Source organism: Schistocerca gregaria, chromosome X (genome assembly GCF_023897955.1).
Source record: "Schistocerca gregaria isolate iqSchGreg1 chromosome X, iqSchGreg1.2, whole genome shotgun sequence".
NCBI classification, from domain to species: domain Eukaryota; kingdom Metazoa; phylum Arthropoda; class Insecta; order Orthoptera; family Acrididae; genus Schistocerca; species Schistocerca gregaria.
The window spans coordinates 198,148,041-198,166,705 of record NC_064931.1 but is presented as its reverse complement, the minus strand read 5'-3'; the positions used below and the strand labels follow the sequence as shown (position 1 = coordinate 198,166,705).

The window sequence follows — 18,665 nt, the reverse complement described above, 5'->3', positions numbered from 1 at the left end:
TGCTTTGGTAGCTCAGTTGGTATAGCACCTGCCCGCGAAAGGCAAAGGTTCCGAGTTCGAGTCTCGGTCGGGCACACAGTTTTAATCTGCCAGGAAGTTTCGTAAATAATATTGGCTATGGTGGTCTAGCGGCAGAGCGTTTGACTCTGGTCCCGGTTTCTAACCCAAGTAAGAACGGGGATGGCCTCAGACCCACTCAGCCTGTTATCAAACGAATATCGGGAATCTTTCCCGGGGTAAAAGACGATTGGGGCAATGGGTTTGCCATCCTCCCCCTCCTAGCGCAACGGCGAAGATAAGGTGCACTCTACCCACAGTAAAGTTGACAGTCTACGGGCATGCGCAACACACTTAACCTATTTTAAATAATTATTTTACTGTAATGTTTCAGTTTTATATTTACAATAACCGTACGCCTTGGGACATGATTATACAGTTTGGAGAACAGTCGTCTTCATTTTGCAACATTGTAATTGGTCAGCCAAATTCTTTCTCTTTTCCTAATTTTGTTTCAAGTTGTGCTTAATATTCATCTTACATCATGTGTGAGGGACCCAGAAACTACGCCAACGTTAGCTTCAACGAGTCAGGAAGTTCTTAAAATGTAACCTACAATTAGCATGCAATGATATGATTTGACGTTAACAGCTATGTCTCAGCCATTTATGCTCTATCTTTCGAGTTTTAAAGAAAACGTGTCGATCTTGCGGAAGGATGATTCATTATGAACTAAGCAGAAATAACACTGACTCTCAAGAAATAATATTTTGGTGGAGATCCACCTTGAATTTTTTTGTTTATAAAAATTGGGTTTTAGAAACATGGGTTTTATCAAAATAAATTAACCAACGAGCACGGAATCGGGGCAAGGATCTAATGACCCACACAAAGATTAAATGAAATCATGTTTTAAAAAATCTGTTGCATAACTGTGTACTTTATTTATTAATTTGTTCTGCTGCTATGGTCGCAGGTTCGAATCCTGCCTCGGGCATGGATGTGTGTGATGTCCTTAGGTTAGTTAGGTTTAAGTAGTTCTAAGTTCTAGGGGACTGATGACCACAGATGTTAAGTCCCGTAGTGCTCAGAGCCATTTTTTTGTTCTGCTGCTTACATTGTTAGACTTTCTTTGCAGTAAATTTCTTTGCGGAGATTTCAAGTTCCAAAAACGAAAAATTTGAACAAAAGTCATAAACATTATGCCGTAAAACTATATAGACAAGTTATTCGGTATTTTGATGGCGTTAATTAAACAATATGTTATAATCATCCGCAAAACACGCATTGAGGTTATCTGCTAGCATCCTTCAATATCCGAAGATGAAACTTAATTGTTCAATCCCTTGCATCTAAAGACCAGGTAAATAAATTAAAAGTGATAGACACGGCTTGAAGGTGAAGACGTTATATTCAGAGTTTCAGAAAAAAGTTTATTAGTACAGGTGTCTGTGTCTTCCTAGCTCAGTGTCTCTTGCAAAATTCAAATGGTTCAAATGGCTCTGAGCACTGTGGGACTTAACATCGGAGGTCATCAGTCCCCTAGAACTTAGAACTACTTAAACCTAACTAACCTAAGGACATCACACACATCCACGCCCGAGGCAGGATTCGAACCTGCGACCGTAGCATTCGCGCGGTTCCAGACTGAAGCGCGTAGAACCGCTCGGCCACCAAGCCCGGCTTGTCTCTTGCACCTTCCTCCAGTTTCTTCTGTGACCGTTAGTGTAGCGAAACATTAACAGTTACCAAACCGTACTCAACTCCAAATTATCCTCTAGATTTCTGCTTTTACCAATTTCGCTGTTTTTACGGTTTCAGCAAATCACGCTAAGTAACAGCCGAAGGCGCCCGGGTTCCCGGGTTCGATTCCCGGCGGGGTCAGGGATTTTCTCTGCCTCGTGATGACTGGGTGTTGTGTGATGTCCTTAGGTTAGTTAGGTTTAAGTAGTTCTAAGTTCTAGGGGACTGATGACCATAGATGTTAAGTCCCATAGTGCTCAGAGCCATTTGAACCATTTTTTTTTTTTTTGAACAGCCGAAGTAATTACATTTTATACGGTGACATCCGAGAGCACCGATTTTTATGCAGTGCATATAACACTTTGTAAGTTCACTGTTTTGTAGTTTAGCTTCTAAACAACGACCTCTTTCAAATTAATGTAATGATATAATAATATTTCTTAACAGCTTACATTATAGAACACTTGCGGCATAAAAAAATGAGCTTCTCGTCCACTCCCTAAAGCCCTAACTGATGTCGACCGGCCGCCGTGTCATCCTCGACCATTCGGCATCATGCAGATGCGGTATGGAGGGTTATGTGGTCAGCATAACGCTCTCCCATCTGTCTTTCCGATTTTCCAGACCTTGGAGCCGCTACTTCTCATTCAAGTAGCTCCTCACATTCAAGTAGCTCCTCAGTTGGCATCTCTAGGCTAAGTGCACCCCCCCCTCCCCCCCCCCCCCCCCCTCGACTAACACACACAAAGGAAAAGTCCCTGACAGTACTGGAAATCGAACCGGACATCTATGCTAGCCGTGTAGTCACCTACGATTGCCAAACAGCAACGGAGATGGACACATATAGCCTAAGGTATTCTGAAACCCCACTAAACGCACTGCTCATGTTTTTGAGAATGTATAAGTGTAAGCACTACGCGCAAAAAGCACTCACGTAATTTCCGTCACAATGAGTCAATAGAAAAAGTTCAGTTCGGATGAAACATATGTGTAGTTCTCTCCAGTATGAGTCAAATATTTCTAGATCAGCTGTTAGCGACATTCCTATAAATTGCAAACGTAAATGAAACGCTAAATTCAATCTCGATGAGGTACATCTAAATTTGGAGTTAATCGTCTGACTTTTTAGTGGTATATTGTCAAAAATAGACAATATGGAACCCGTGGCTGTAGTATAATTATAAAGTTTATAATTTGAACCAGCAACCAGCCACATGTATCGTTTGATTTAAATATAATTGCGGTAAATCTTTTTAAAACTATAGCACCCACAAGTACGGTGTGATTTAGATTTTATTTCGGTAAAAAATTTTAAAACCATATTTGTGGCTACTTGCTGTTTTAAATTATAAACCTTATAATTATTGTCAGCTATTGCATTTCCTACGAATATAGACCACGTAATGAGAGTGAAGGCAGTGGTTGTATCTGGAACTAAATGAGGGATCGTTTTGTGAAACTCATCTTTGCGCCGAGCGAGGTAGTGCATTGGTAAGAAACTCGACTCGTATTTCGGGAGGCCGGCAGTTCAGTTCCCCGTCCGACCATCAAGATTTGTCAAGATTGAACTTTTCTGTGTTTTCCCTAAATTGGTTACTTTGAAAGAGCATGTCGTTTTCCTTCCCCAGTCCGAGGCTGTATTACCTTCCGCGTCTTACCTCCTCATTCTTTTGTATTTCGTATCTATTTAATAGGAGAAAAAGGCTATACTTGCTTAGTGTTCGTTTCTTCATTTACCCCGATAACGCGAGTACTCCATCAGCTTCCCCCAAAAGCAAACGCTGAACAGCATCGCCCTAACACATGCCTCGGTTGAAAAACAGCTCGCCGTTAACAACCGGACACACTTCACACAGGAAAGTGCTGTGTTCTCATGCGTCACTTATGCGTGTCGTAAACCTATACCGTACGTCACTGCCGGCTCGGTAGAAATATCTGACAGCTACGGCGTGGAAACAGGCATCGAGCTACCGCAGTGTTTTACTGATAAATGCGAGATTACTACTGCTCTTCGGCTGGATCAAAGGAAAGAAAATCAAAGTTTGTCTCGTCCACTTCGAGGTCACTAGAGAGCGAGCAGTAGTTCTGCTGGAAAAAGTTTAGGGTTTTTGGAGCAATCATCTTGGAATTCGCTTGAAATGCTCTACGAAACCACAAGAAACCTAAATCCAGATGGCCAGGCAGCAATTTGAATCGTTTCTTCAGACGACACGTCCAGTGTTTATTACTTTATCTCTTCGCACTGTTCTATTTAGTCACTGCATCCACGCCAGGTTCTATACCCTGGATGAAGATGGTGTTTAGGACGTGTTCGACAGAAGTAGTTGTTTGTTCAATTATTGTCAGAAAACAAAACACAATTATTAACAGAATTTTGTAAGTGGCTCCTGAATGCAATACGTCACAAGTAACGGGTCAGAACGATGAAATCAATAGACGTGTGTGTGAAGGTCAGGTACTTCGTGTGAAAAAGAGGAATAGAGAAATTGGTCACAATCGTTTCACGTAGGAACGAGGGGATTACAGTACTATCGAAATGGCTAGATACATGCAAAACGTACAGAAAAATTATCACAGTTAGGAAGTGGTCACAGATTTCAAAAGCGAAAAAGTGTGTAAGAAGTCTGCACGATGGAATCCACGAGGAAAGAGACTGGTATAACTATAACATCTGAGGTATGAGATGATAGCAAAATTAGACGAGCACAGAAAGGATAGGACAGGCACACACACTAGAATAGGAACACGTTGGTGTTATTGAAGCTACAATCCCAGATACTAATCTGGAAGTATACCACTTGTCAAGAAAACAAGAAAAAATTTCGACCATACCCCAGAGAGAACTGAGTGATTTAAGTAACACAAAAGAGAATGCAGCGATGGAATTGCGATCTGAAGCTGAACTTCAGTGTACAGCGTTCTCGAACTTAAAAGTATTGCATCTGGGGATGCGTGATTGTCCTAGCGCCTAGCATAGATTTTCAGCTATCGAGATATGGCTGCAATCGCAGCGAAAACACGGAAGAATTCTTGAGCGAATTCGAAAATTATTTTCCAATAAAAGGCGGACCTGAGTAACAGAATCTTCTGATAGTTTAAGAAACGCAACACAGGGAGTGGCTTATAATGTCGTGCCGAGAGGTGATGTGGCGGGGAAACATCATCATTGGGTGACTAGGTGGGTACAGGATGACTTGGACAGAATTTATGTTTAATGTGATGAACGGCAGCTTACTCTAAATGTGGAAAAAAATATAAATTGATGCAAATGAATAGGAAATAAGATAGCATTTCTGGTGTGCTACTTGACACATTCACGTCGGTTTAATATCTAGGCGTAACAGCGCAAAGCCATGCGAAATAGAGCGAGCACGTGAGGTTGGTTGTGGAGAAAGCGAATGGTCGGCTTCGGTTTATTGGGAGGATTACAGGAAAATGTAGGTCATCTTTAAATGGAGCCGCGCACTAAACACTTACGTGAGCCTTTCTTGAGTACTGCTTGGTTTCCCACGAGGTCGGATCAAAGGGCTGCGCGGTTTGGGGCGCCACGTGACTAACTGCGCGGCCCCTCCCGTCGGAGGTTCGAGTCCTCCCTCGGGCATCGGTGAGTGTGTTGTTCTTCGGATAAGTTAGTTTAAGTAGTGTGTAAGACTAGAGACCGATGACCTCAGAAGTTTGGTCCCTTAGAAATTCACACACGTTTCAACATTTTTTTCGGATCAAAGAAAGACATCGCAGCACAACCTGGGTCGGATCAAAATAAGATACTGAAGCAATTCAGAAACGTGTTGCTAGGTTTGTTACGGGTGCGATGGCTGGCATATACAAGACACTGAATAAACAACGGAAAGTAAGGATCTTATGTCAGCAGTTCTGCTTTGTGTTTACTCTTAGTTTTCCCGGCGGGGTCAGGGATTTTCTCTGCCTCGTGATGACTGGGTGTTGTGTGTTGTCCTTAGGTTAGTTAGGATTAAGTAGTTCTAAGTTCTAGGGGACTGATGACCATAGATGTTAAGTCCCATAGTGCTCAGATCCATTTGAACCTTTACTCTTAGTTAGTGTTTTGAGAAGTCGCTGGTGCTGCAATAGAAAATAACTATGCAGACTATTTTGCAGTCGATCATTTTCCCCTTGTGCAGACCAGTCATCAGTCAGTCACTGCGCCAGTAAGAAAACTATTGTGGTAGAACTGGAATTTCAAGTGAAGAGTAATCTAAAATCTCAGACCGTCCAATTAAATGTTCTGTTTCCACTTCATTGTAATATTTACAATTAAAGAGCAAAAATTTATTATCATGAGACTGAAATCAAAATACCTTGTAAACATTGAAACTTCTGTGTGAACTCCGGGGCCCCATACCCAAAGTTACAAACTTTCTGAATGGGAAGCGTTACTGTAGATAATACTTGTTACTTTAATACTATTCGGTGGTTTAAGGGTATTACTGAAGGTTGGAATGAGATTCATATCACAAAATGTAAGGGCATTTTATCCCTTTACAAAGCAATTATTTACGTAGTTGAAGATAAAATTGCCGGCCGCGGTGGCCGTGCGGTTCTGGGCGCTTCGGTCCGGAACCGCGGGACTGCTATGGTCGCAGGTTCGAATCCTGCCTCGGGCATGGATGCGTGTGATGTCCTTAGGTTAGTTAGGTTTAAGTAGTTCTAAGTTCTAGGGGACTGATGACCTAAGATGTTAAGTCCCATAGTGCTCAGAGCCAAGATAAAATTCATTTTTAAGCCATGACGCTAACTATTCAGGCACACAAACCAACGATTCAAGACGAGTGCTGTCGAAAGGACGACTGTAGGATGAGAACGGCCCACCTAGCAGCAATTCCTAAGTCTCTTGGACTTTTGTGGGGGAAGTGCATGATGCCAGTAAATTAAATGGCTTTTAACTTTTCTGAGTGTAATGCCAGTCAGTAGGGTGTTTCCAAAAGCCAGTTGACTCGCTGATGCGGTGGTTGGGGGATACATGTGCAACGTTTCGTTTTCTGAAGAAACGAGGCTTAATTAGAAGCGGAAAAAATCGGAAGGTGTCTACGGCAGTCGAGAATTTGAGCACAATGGTAATGGATTCACATCCTTCAGCAGTATGGAAACTACGGGCCGCTACTGTTTACAGCAGAAGAAAACCGAGAGTTCGCCAGCTGAAACTTGCGGAATATGTCACCATTCGATCTTACTGACGAAAATGGAAATGAGTGTTTGGCGTAATTGGCCGGGAGGCCCTTTACGGGGCAGTTACGGCCGCCTTGGTGCATGTCTTATTACATTCGAAGCCACATTGGGCGACCTGCACGCCGGATGGGGATGAAATGATGATGAAGACAACACAACACCCAGTCCCTGAGCGCAGAAAATCTCCGACCCAGCTGGGAATCGAACCCGGGCCCGTAGGACGGCAATCCGCCACGCTGACCACTTTTTTTAAAATCTCATTTTTGTTCGTTTTTCGTTCGTTGCATCTGCACATGGCGGACGTCGCAAGACATCCATTTCAGCTCGTCGTTGATCCATTAACTCAGTTTTTTTATTGCAGAGGGCAGCTAACCCTCTGACCGATCACTCAGCTAACCGGGCGGACGAGCTTACTGATGCATGGGCAGAAGGAAAGTCTCCTTCTGCCTCTTTCCAGTAAGATCGTACCACCGCGAGTTTGTCGGATTGTAACTCAAATACACTGAAAATGGCTACTTATAGCCAAAATCGAGATATGAGAGAGTAATAAAAACTAATCGGATTGCGACTAATTGCTATGTGCCTCACCTTCCTTATAGTCTAAGGTCGTTGTTCACAGCAGTTCCTTATGGCATCAAAGTTTGTTTATGTTATTAAAAAATTCCTCCTTTTCAGAAATTCTTTTCTTGCTAAGGCTTGTCTGCGTTATATATTCTTTCTAATTTACCCACCGTCAGTTTTTTGCTGTCCAAATAGCAAAACTCATCTGCTACACAGCATTCAAAGTTTATTATTTAATTTTATAAAATTTGACTCCACATTTTACGATTTAATGAGTTGATAAGATTACAAAATGAAAAAAGTATCATTTATTAACATAGCTATAGGCAACTATATTTTTTGAGATTCACGTCCGTACGAAAATCAGTACTTCAATTTCTTTAAAAATAATACAACTATAAGCAAGTATATTTGGTAGGCAAATGCAGGGTAAAAATATCAACCAAGTAACTTTTATCAATATTTAATTCAAACACAATACTGTTCCAAATTACCAACCTAAAAATAAAAGTTTTAACCTTGTTGGCTATTTGTTTTACACATACGTTTCATATTACTGAAGCGACTTATAGTGTTTAAGAACTTCGTTGTCTTCAGAATATCACTTTTAATACTGAGTAGAGCGAAAAGGTTGAGCCTGTCTATCCACGTGGCTGTTCGAGGCCTGTGTTCGATCAGCCTCAGTTCTAAAAACGAGCTATTTCCACTGCTGTTTATGATAATTGTAATCGTAAGTGGTAGACACATCGTAAAAGCGACCTCGGTATTAGGAAAATTATTTTTGATGGTTTGGAGGAAATGAATTCTGGAAGAAATCGGTTTCCGACGAAATCGAGCTCATTTCAAAGTGAAGAAATTCCATTAACTTTTGTTTTAAAAGTCTTCGCGGTTTCGCCAACTTGAGTACTATGTGTTTGACCAGACAGTGGGAATGTGATGCGATGGAGCTACAGGTTTGAGAGGTGAAAGCTGACTATTTCGTATGAGTTGTCAACTTCATGTGAATAAGCCCATACAAAATAGTTACATCTCCACCTTTTACGATTATAGGGGACTCGCACCACCGTACAAGGTTAAGCGCAGGCACCTCCAGGCTTTCAGAAGACGACTGACCAAAAACTACATAACAAACAGAAAAATGAGACTTGCCAGAAGATAGTGTCTCGTCAAGTTTCGATTCGGAGTAAGCGCGTGCTGAAGTTGCAGAGCGGGTGGGCGGAGGGGGGGGGGGGGGGGGCAGGCGTGTCAGAATATGTACACAAATCATTCTCTCCGTGTTGTCACATCGAATTAGTTAGTACCTGCAGACAGGCAATCCAGTGAATATATTTCCAAAGTGGGCTCCGTTGCGCCTTCCCACAGCAGCGATTTTCTTGAAACGTTTAATTTGAAGAACTACATTTTTAGCCATCGGTTGTATAAATAAACCTTTATTCTCTATCGGTTTCAGTCACTCAGACCATCATCACTGGTAGAAAAGGCAAGTACATAAGATGGAAAGCCATTTCATCCTGCTCTTAGATGTTCCGGAAGTCCTTAACGTTACAACATTGTACACGCCCTTATTGTGTATCATGACCTTAAATAGCAACGGATTGGTGTTGCAATAACACACGACCAGATGTAAAGAAGCTATCACGAAGGATATTAATTTAGTGAAATGCACGAACATATTGACGGTTGCCACATCACAAAAGGCGCCCGTACTGAACACCTGTAACGTGAATTAAAAACTTGGAGAGATGCACTGTCCACTGCCATGTGTATATTTTCTGTATTTCTTATAGTTTTTGCACCGTTGTGTTGTCAAATCCTGGAGGTATGTATGAATAACCATATATTAAGCTAAAGACATACAAGTGTCATTCAGAATGTAAAGAACGTTTTGGCATATCTAATTAAAAACGAAAGGTAGCAACACAAAACTTTATGTACAAAGTTACAGGACCTTACTCTAAATTGCAATGTAGCCACCATAACTGTTCTTCTAAATAGAGTTAATTATGCTATAAGGAATAAAGGTACTGTAATTAATGAAGCACTGTCGCCAGAACTGAAATCACATATCATATTGCGTGCATTACAATCGAGAACACTCGGCATGCTGTAAGAGACGGTTTTAATTGGTGATGACGCTATTTCGTTGAAACCAAGAATTATTAACATTAACAGTAATGATTATTAACATTAGCAACAGTAATTACTCCAAGCAGGCCGCATTAAGAAGATAATGGTTTGCAAACTACTCTCTTGAAGGTAGATCTGTACAGTGGCATTATTTCAGAATTCTAACATATGTGAATGGGGAGGACTGCAGCGACGTTTTAAATAGATGCATATTGAATAAAGAATGCAGCTTCTTGAATTTGTATAGCCTTCCCCCCTGTCAACAGTATTCGTTAACAAAGAGTTGGCCCACTCGAACGATGGGATTTAAGTCTTGTAGACGAGAGCATTGCCAGAGCTAGAATTACACTTCCTTGTATTTTTCTTAATTCAGTTGTATATGTGCTCCTAACTCAATAAATTTTGCCCTGCATATCAGATATTGTCAAACCATCTGTGTGGTCTCAGCGACAGCAATATGTTGCCTATTTTTGTAATCAGTGTCACTGAAATTCCACAAACACCTATGCAAAGCACAGACATCCAAAAAGCTAACATTATCCTCCGTTCCCCACTTCATATTTCAGTTTGTCTACGCTCTACGAACACACATAACCTCAAAACTCATGCAACTAATGTCGCCAAAGTTGGAACACGCCGAAAGTGCTTAGTTTCACCAACGAGTTGCGCAACCGTGCGACGGGCATGCGCAGTGGCCGGTAGTGCAGTTGCCAGCAACGTAGTGTCGTCGTGTAAACTAGGCTTTACATTGGTGGCCAGGACGCCTGTTGCAGAGTCCTACACGGCTGTTGTTGAATCTTCGAGGATAGTAACGCCGCAACCTGCCACGAGATGGTGAGGGTATCATCTGGAGTGCCCCAGGGAAGTGTGGTAGGTCCGTTGTTGTTTTCTATCTACATAAATGATCTTTTGGATAGGGTGGATAACAATGTGTGGCTGTTTGCTGATGATGCTGTGGTGTACGCGAAGGTGTCACCGTTGAGTGACTGTAGGAGGATACAAGATGACTTGGACACGATAATTGTAAATTAATGCAGATGAATAGGAAAAAGAATCTCGTAATGTTTCAATACTCCATTAGTAGTGTAGCGCTCGACACAGTATTTGGGCGTAACATTGCAGAGCGATATGGAGTGAGACAAGCTTGTTGTGTTGGCTGCAGAGCCAACACCGTGTTACAACTGGAGGCCGAAATGCACGCGTTTTAGTTCACGCAGCCTGGCTTGAGGAGGTAAGAACTATGCTGACGTGAGGTCTGGAACATGACATGGAATTAAAATTGAGAAAGCGGACGTAATTAGTTTGATACTTAACTTTAATCCATTAATGATGAACGTCGCTCTTGACGGTACATGAGTCACAATATTATCTGTTCAGAATATATTCGTAGTAACTGAATATGGCGCCTTGCTAGGTCGTAGCAAATGGCGTAGGTAAAGGCTATGCTAAACTGTAGTCTCTGCAAATGAGAGCGTATGTAGACAGTGAACCATCGCTAACAAAGTCGGCTGTACAACTGGGGCGAGTGCTAGGGAGTCTCTCTAGACTAGACCTGCCGTGTGGCGGCACTCGGTGTGCAATCACTGATAGCGGCGACACGCGGGTCCGACGTATACTAACGGACCGCGGCCGATTTAAAGGCTACCATGTAGCAAGTGTGGTGTCTAGCGGTGACACCACACATGTAATGGCAGTTGTGGGGAAGGCGGATAGTCGTCTTCGTTTCATTGGTAGAATTTTGGGAAGATGTGGTTCATCTGTAAAGGAGACCGCTTACAAAACACTAATACGACCTATTCTTGAGTACTGCTCGAGCGTTTGGGATCCCTATAAGGTCGGATTGAGGGAGGACACAGAAGCAATTCAGAGGCGGGCTGCTAGATTTGTTACTGTTAGTTTTGATCATCACGCGAGTGTTACGGAAATGCTTCAGGAACTCGGGTGGGAGACTCTGGAGGAAAGGAGGCGTTCTTTCCGTGAATCGCTGCTGAGGAAATTTAGAGAACCAATATTTGAGGCTAACTGCAGTACAATTTTACTGCCGCCAACTTACACAGGGTATCACAAAAAGGTGCTGCCAAACTTTCAGGAAACATTCCTCACACACAAAGAAAGAAAATATGTTATGTGGACATGTGTCCGGAAACGCTTGCTTTCCATGTTAGAGCTCATTTTATTACTTCTCTTCAAATCACATTAATCATGGAATGGAAACACACAGCAACAGAACGTACCAGCGTGACTTCAAACACTTTGTCACAGGAAATGTTCAAAATGTTCTCCGTTAGCGAGGATACATGCATCCACCCTCCGTCGCATGGAATCCCTGATGCGCTGATGCAGCCCTAGAGAATGGCGTATTGTATCACAGCCGTCCACAATACGAGCACGAAGAGTCTCTACATTTGGTACCGGGGTTGCGTAGACAAGAGCTTTCAAATGCCTCCATAAATGAAAATCAAGAGGGTTGAGGTCAGGAGAGCGTGGAGGCCATGGAATTGGTCCGCCTCTACCAATCCATCGGTCACCGAATACTTCGACTGAAATGTGCCGGAGCTCCATCGTGCATGAACCACATGGCGTGTCGTACTTGTAAAGGCACATGTTCTAGCAGCACAGGTAGAGTATCCCGTATGAAATCATGATAACGTGCTCCATTCAGAGTAGGTGGAAGAACATGGGCCCAATCAAGACATCACCAACAATGCCTGCCCAAAAGTTCACAGAAAATCTGTGTTGATGATGTCATTGCACAACTGTGTGCGGATTCTCGTCAGCCCACACATGTTGATTGTGAAAATTTACATTTGATCACGTTGGAATGAAGCCTCAACAGTAAAGAGAACATTCGCACTGAAATGAGGACTGGGATTCTCGTCAGCCCACACATGTTGATTGTGAAAATTTACATTTGATCACGTTGGAATGAAGCCTCAACAGTAAAGAGAACATTCGCACTGAAATGAGGACTGACACATTGTTGGATGAAGCATTCACAGAAGTGTACCTGTGGGGGCCAATCAGCTGACAGTGCCTGCACCCGCTGTACATGGTACGGAAACAACTGGTTCTCCCGTAGCACTCTCCATACAGTGACGTGGTCAACGTTACCTTGTACAGCAGCAACTTCTCTGACGCTGACATTAGGGTTATCGTCAACTGCACGAAGAATTGCCTCGTCCACTGCAGGTGTCCTTGTCGTTCTAGGTCTTCCCCAGCGCGAGTCATAGGCTGGAATGTTCCGTGCTCCCTAAGACGCCGATCAATTGCTTTGAACGTCTTCCTGTCGGGACACCTTCGTTCTGGAAATCTGTCTCGATACAAACGTACCGCGCCACGGCTATTGCCCCGTGGTAATCCATACATCAAATGGGTATCTGCCAACTCCGCATTTGTAAACATTGCACTGACTGGAAAAGCACGTTCGCGACTAACACTAACCTATTGATGCTACGTACTGATGTGCTTGATGCTAGTACTGTAGAGCAATGAGTCGCATGTCAACACAAGCACCGAAGTCAACATTACCTTCCTTCAATTGAGCCAACTGGCGGTGAATCGAGGAAGTACAGTACATACTGACGAAACTAAAATAAGCTCTAACATGGAAGTTAAGCGTTTCCGGACACATGTCCACATAACATTTATTTGTGTGTGAGGAATGTTTCCTGAAAGTTTGGCCGCACCTTTTTGTAACACCCTGTATTTCGCGGAAAGACCACAAAGAGAGATTAGGGCTCGTACAGAGGCATATAGGCAGTCATGTTAGGGCTCGTACAGAGGCATATAGGCAATCATTTTTCCCTCGTTCTGTTTGGGAGTGGAACAGAGAGAGAAGATGCTAGTTGTGGTACGAGGTACCCTCCGCAACCCACCGTATGGTGGATTACGGAGTATGTATGTAGATGTAGATGTAGCAATGCAGTTTAGAATTTTACACAAGTAGTCCTAACGGAACTGGGACTAAGCTTTTGTTTTGGTGTCCTGGAACAGAGGAGCCAGGCAGGTGACTTACGTCGTCGAAAGTGCTGCGGAAGACGTCTAGCGAGCGCGTGAGGCGCAGCAAGCGGCGCAGAGCGGGCGATGCGTCGTGCCCGGCGTCCAGCTGCACCATGGCCAGGCAGTATTGGGCCCGCGCGCGCCGCACGCACGCGTCGAAGTCGCCGTACTGGTTCACGTTGCCGTTCAGCACACCCGACGGCAGCTTTGCGCTCGCGTCGTACACTGCAAACACACACGGCGCTCTTGTATTACATCGGCAGGTGCAGGCTATGGTATACTCTGAGGCGGCAAAAGTCATGGAATAGCGACATACACATATACAGAGAGCGATAGCATCGCGTTCACAAGGTATAAAAGGGCAGTGCCTAAGCAGAGCTGTCATTTGTACTCAGGTAATTCATGTAAAACGGTTTCCAACGTGATTATAGCCATTAAAATTGCTACACCAAGAAGAAATGCAGATGATGAACGGGTATTCATTGGACAAATATATTACACTAGAACTGACGCGTGATTGCATTTTCACGCAATTTGGGTGCATAGATCCTCAGAAATCAGTACACAGAACAACCACCTCTGGCCGTAATAACGGCCTTGATACGCCTGGGCATTCAGTCAAACAGAACTTGAATGGCGTGCACAGGTACAGCTGGCCATGCAGTTTCAACACGATACCACAGTTCATCAAGAGTAGTGACTGGCGTTTGTAACGAGCCACATGCTAGGCCACCATTGACCAGACGTTTTCAATTGGTGAGAGATCTGGAGAATGTGCTGGCCAGGGCAGCAGTCGAACATTTTCTGTATCCAGAAAGGCCCGTGCAGGACCAGCAACATGCGGTCGTGCATTATCATGCTGAAATGTAGGGTTTCGCAGGGATCGAATGAAGGATAGAGCCATAGGTCGTAGCACATCTGAAATGTAACGTCCACTGTTAAAAGTGCCGTCAATGCGAGGGTGACCGAGACGTGTAACCAATGGCACCCCATACCATCCCGCCGGGTTCAAAATGGTTCAAATGGCTCTGAGCACTATGGGACTTAACATCTGCGGTCATCAGTCCCCTAGAACTTAGAACTACTTAAACCTAACTAACCTAAGGACATCACACACATCCATGCCAGAGGCAGGATTCGAACCTGCGGCCATAGCAGTCGCGCGGTTCCTGACTGAGCGCCTAGAACCGCACGACCACCGCGGCCGGCTATCACGCCGGGGGATGCGCCAGTATGGCGATGACAAATACACGCTTCCAGTGAGCGTTCACTGCGACCATCATGATGCTGTAAACAGAACCTGGATTCATCCGAAAAATGACGTTTTGCCATTCGTGCACCCAGGTTCGTCGTTGAGTACACCATCGCAGGCGCTCCTGTCTGTGATGCGGTGTCAAGGGTAACCGCAGCCATGGTCTCCGAGCTGATAGTCCATACTGCTGCAAACGTCGTCGAAATGATCGTGCAGATGGTTGTTGTCTTGCAAACGTCCCCATATGTTGACTAAGGGATCGAGACGTGGCTGCACGATCCGTTACAGCCATGCGGATAATATGCCTCTCATCTCGACTGCTAGTGATACGGGGCCGTGGCATCCAGTACGGCGTTCCGTATTACCCTCCTGAACCCACCGATTCCATATTCTGTTAACAGTCATTGCATCTCGACCAACGCGTGCAGTAATGTCGCGACACCATAAACCGCAATCGCGATAGGTTACAATCCGATCTTTATTTAAGTCGAAAACTTGATGGTACGCATTTCTCCTCCTTACACGAGGCATCACATCATCGTTTCACCAGGCAACTCCGGTCAACGGCTGTTTGTGTATGAGAAATCGGTTGGAAACTTTCCTCATGTCAGCACATTTTAGGTGTCGCCACCGGCGCCAACCTTGTGTGAATGCTCTGAAAAAGTAACCATTTAAATATCACAGCATCTTATTCCTGTCGGTTAAATTTCGCGTCTGCAGCACGTCATCTTCGTGGTTTAGCAATTTTAATGGCCAGTGTATAATCTGCAATGAAATTGAGATTGTGAGGCCGAAAGAGCAGGAGGTCAGGTCTATATGTGGGAGGATAAGAGTGGAGAAACTTCAGGATAAGGAAATCAGACACAAGTACATAACAGCGATCTCAGAAAGATACCAGTTAGTTGAATGTAGTCAATTACAGTCATTGAAAAAGGAACTGAGAAGGTACACGGACACAGTACTAGAAGTGGCTAAAGATTGTCTTGGAACAGTAGTGTGTAAAAGCAGGATGAAGCAAACAGCTTGGTGGAATGACACAGTCAAGGCAGCCTGTAAAAGGAAAAAGAAGGCGTATCAAATCTGGCTACATACTAGAACTCAGGTAGACAGAGAAAGTTATGTTGAAGAAAGAAACAAAGCCAAATAGATAATTGTAGAATCCAAGAAGAAATCTTGGGAAGACTTTGGAAACAGGTTGGAGACTATGGGTCAAGCTGCTGGAAAACCATTCTGGAGTGTAATTAGCAGTCTTCGAAAGGGAGGTAAGAAGGAAATGACAAGTATTTTGGACAGGTCAGGAAAACAGCTGGTGAATTCTGTGGATGCCTTGGGCAGATGGAAAGACTATTTTGAAGAGTTGCTCAATGTAGGTGAAAATGCGATCAGCAATGTTTCAGATTTCGAGGTAGAATGGGAAAGGAATGATGATGGAAATAGGATCACATTTGAGGAAGTGTCAGAACTCCTCAAATACAGTGGAATGTCAGGTCTTAAATGGCTACACATGATAATTGAAATGGCCTGGTAGTCTGGACAGGTTCCATCAGACTGGATAAAAGCAGTAATCACACCAATCTTTAAACATGGAAACAGAAAAGATTGTAACAACTACAGAGGTATCTCTTTAATCAGCGTTGTGGGTAAAATCTTCTCAGGTATTGTTGAAAGGAAAGTGCGAGTATTAGTTGAGGACCAATTGGATGAAAATCAGAGTGGGTTTAGGCCTCTTAGAGGTTGTCAGGACCAGATCTTTAGCTCACGGCAAATAATGATGAAGTGCTATGAGTGGACTGGGGAATTGTATCTATGCTTTATAGATCTAGAAAAGGCATATGACCGGGTTCCTAGGAGGAAGTTATTGTCTGTTCTACGAGATTATGGAATAGGAGGCAAACTTTTGCAAGCAATTAAAGGTCTTTACATGGATAGTCAGGCAGCAGTTAGAGTTGACGGTAAATTGGGTTCATGGTTCAGAGTAGTTTCAGGGGTAAGACAAAGCTGCAACCTGTCTCCACTGTTGTTTATATTACTTATGGATCATATGTTGAAAACAATAGACTGGCTGGGTGAGATTAAGATACGTGAACACAAAATAAGCAGTCATGCATATGCAAATGATTTAGTTGTGATGACAGATTCGATTGAAAGTTTGCAAAGCAATATTTCAGAGCTAGATCAGAAATGTAAGTACTATGGTATGAAGATTAGCACCTCCAAAACGAAAGTAATGTCAGTGGGAAAGAAATATAAACGGATTGAGTGCCAAATAGGAGGAACAAACTTAGAACGGGTGGACGGTTTCAAGTACTTAGGATGCATATTCTCACAGGATGGCAACATAGTGAAAGAACTGGAAGCGAGGTGTAGCAAAGCTAATGCAGTGAGCTCTCAGCTACGATCTACTCTCTTCTGCAAGAAGGAAGTCAGTACCAAGACTAAGTTATCTGTGCACCGTTCAATCTTTCGACCAACTTTGTTGTATGGGAGCGAAAGCTGGGTGGATTCAGGTTACCATATCAACAAGGTTGAGTTTACGGATATGAAAGTAGCTAGGATGATTGCAGGTACTAGTAGATGGGAACAATGGCAGGAGGGTGTCCACAATGAGGAAATCATAGAAAAACTGGGAATGAGCTCTATAGATGTAGCAGTCAGGGCGAACAGGCTTAGATGGTGGGGTCATGTTACACGCATGGGAGAAGCAAGGTTACCCAAGAGACTCATGGGTTCAGTAGTAGAGGGTAGGAGGAGTCGGGCAGACCAAGGAGAAGATACCAAGATTCGGTTAAGAATGATTTTGAAGTAATAGGTTTAACATCAGAAGAGGCACCAATGTTAGCACTGAATAGGGGATCATGGAGGAATTTTATAAGGGGGGCTATGCTCCAGACTGAACGCTGAAAGGCAAAATCAGTCTTAAATGATGATGATGATGATGAGTGTATAACAGACTCTGAGCTCGGAATCGTAGTTGGAGCTAGGCGCATGGGACATTCCCTTTCGGAAATCGTTTGGGAATTCAATATACCGAGATCCACAGCGTCAAATCTGTGCCGAGAATACAAATTCAGGCACTACCTCTCACTACGGACAATGCAGTGGTCGAAAGCCTTCACTTAAGGCAGCGGCGTTGCGTAGAGTTGTCAGTGCTGACAGACAAGCAACACTGAGTGGAATAACTGCAGAAATCTATGTGGAATGGACAACGGACGTATCCATTAGCGAACTTTGGCGTTAGTGGGTTATGGTAGCACACGATCAACCCGAGTGCCTCTCCTCGGTTCATGATCTTATTGGTTTGACCCTAGACGACTGGAAAGCCGTGGCCTGGTCAGATGAGTCCCGATTTCAGTTGGTAAGAGCTGATGGTAGGGTTAGAGTGAAGCGCAGACCCCACGAAGCCATTGACTCAAGTTGTCAACAGGGCACTGTGCAAGCTGGTGGTGTCTTCATAATGGTGTGGGCTGTGTTTACATGGAAAGGACTGGGTCTTCTGTTCCAACTGGACCGATCGCTGACTGGAAATGACTACGTTCGGCCCGCTGGAGACCATTTGAAGCCATTCATGGACTTCATGTTCCCAAACAGCGATGCGCCATGTCACCAGGCCACAGTTATTCGCGATTGGTTCGAAGAACATTCTGTGTAATTCGAGCGATTGTTTTGGCCCCCGGGTGGCTCGACATGAATCCCATCGAGTATTTATGGGACGTATTCGAGAGATCAGGACGTGCACAAAATCCTGCGCCAGCAACACTTTAGCAATTATGGACGGCTATAGAGGCAGAATGGCTCAATATTT

The 18,665-nt window shown here is 43.8% G+C and overlaps 1 protein-coding gene across 1 annotated transcript in view; it reads right to left on the bottom strand.

The window, feature by feature from the left end:
- Positions 1-18,665, bottom strand: part of LOC126297845 (O-acyltransferase like protein) — a 359,960-nt gene that overhangs the window by 95,974 nt on the left and 245,321 nt on the right. The window contains exon 3 of the mRNA XM_049989097.1: positions 13,628-13,836. Within this exon, the coding sequence (XP_049845054.1) occupies positions 13,628-13,836 (209 nt within the window). The remainder of the gene's footprint in view (positions 1-13,627; positions 13,837-18,665) is intronic.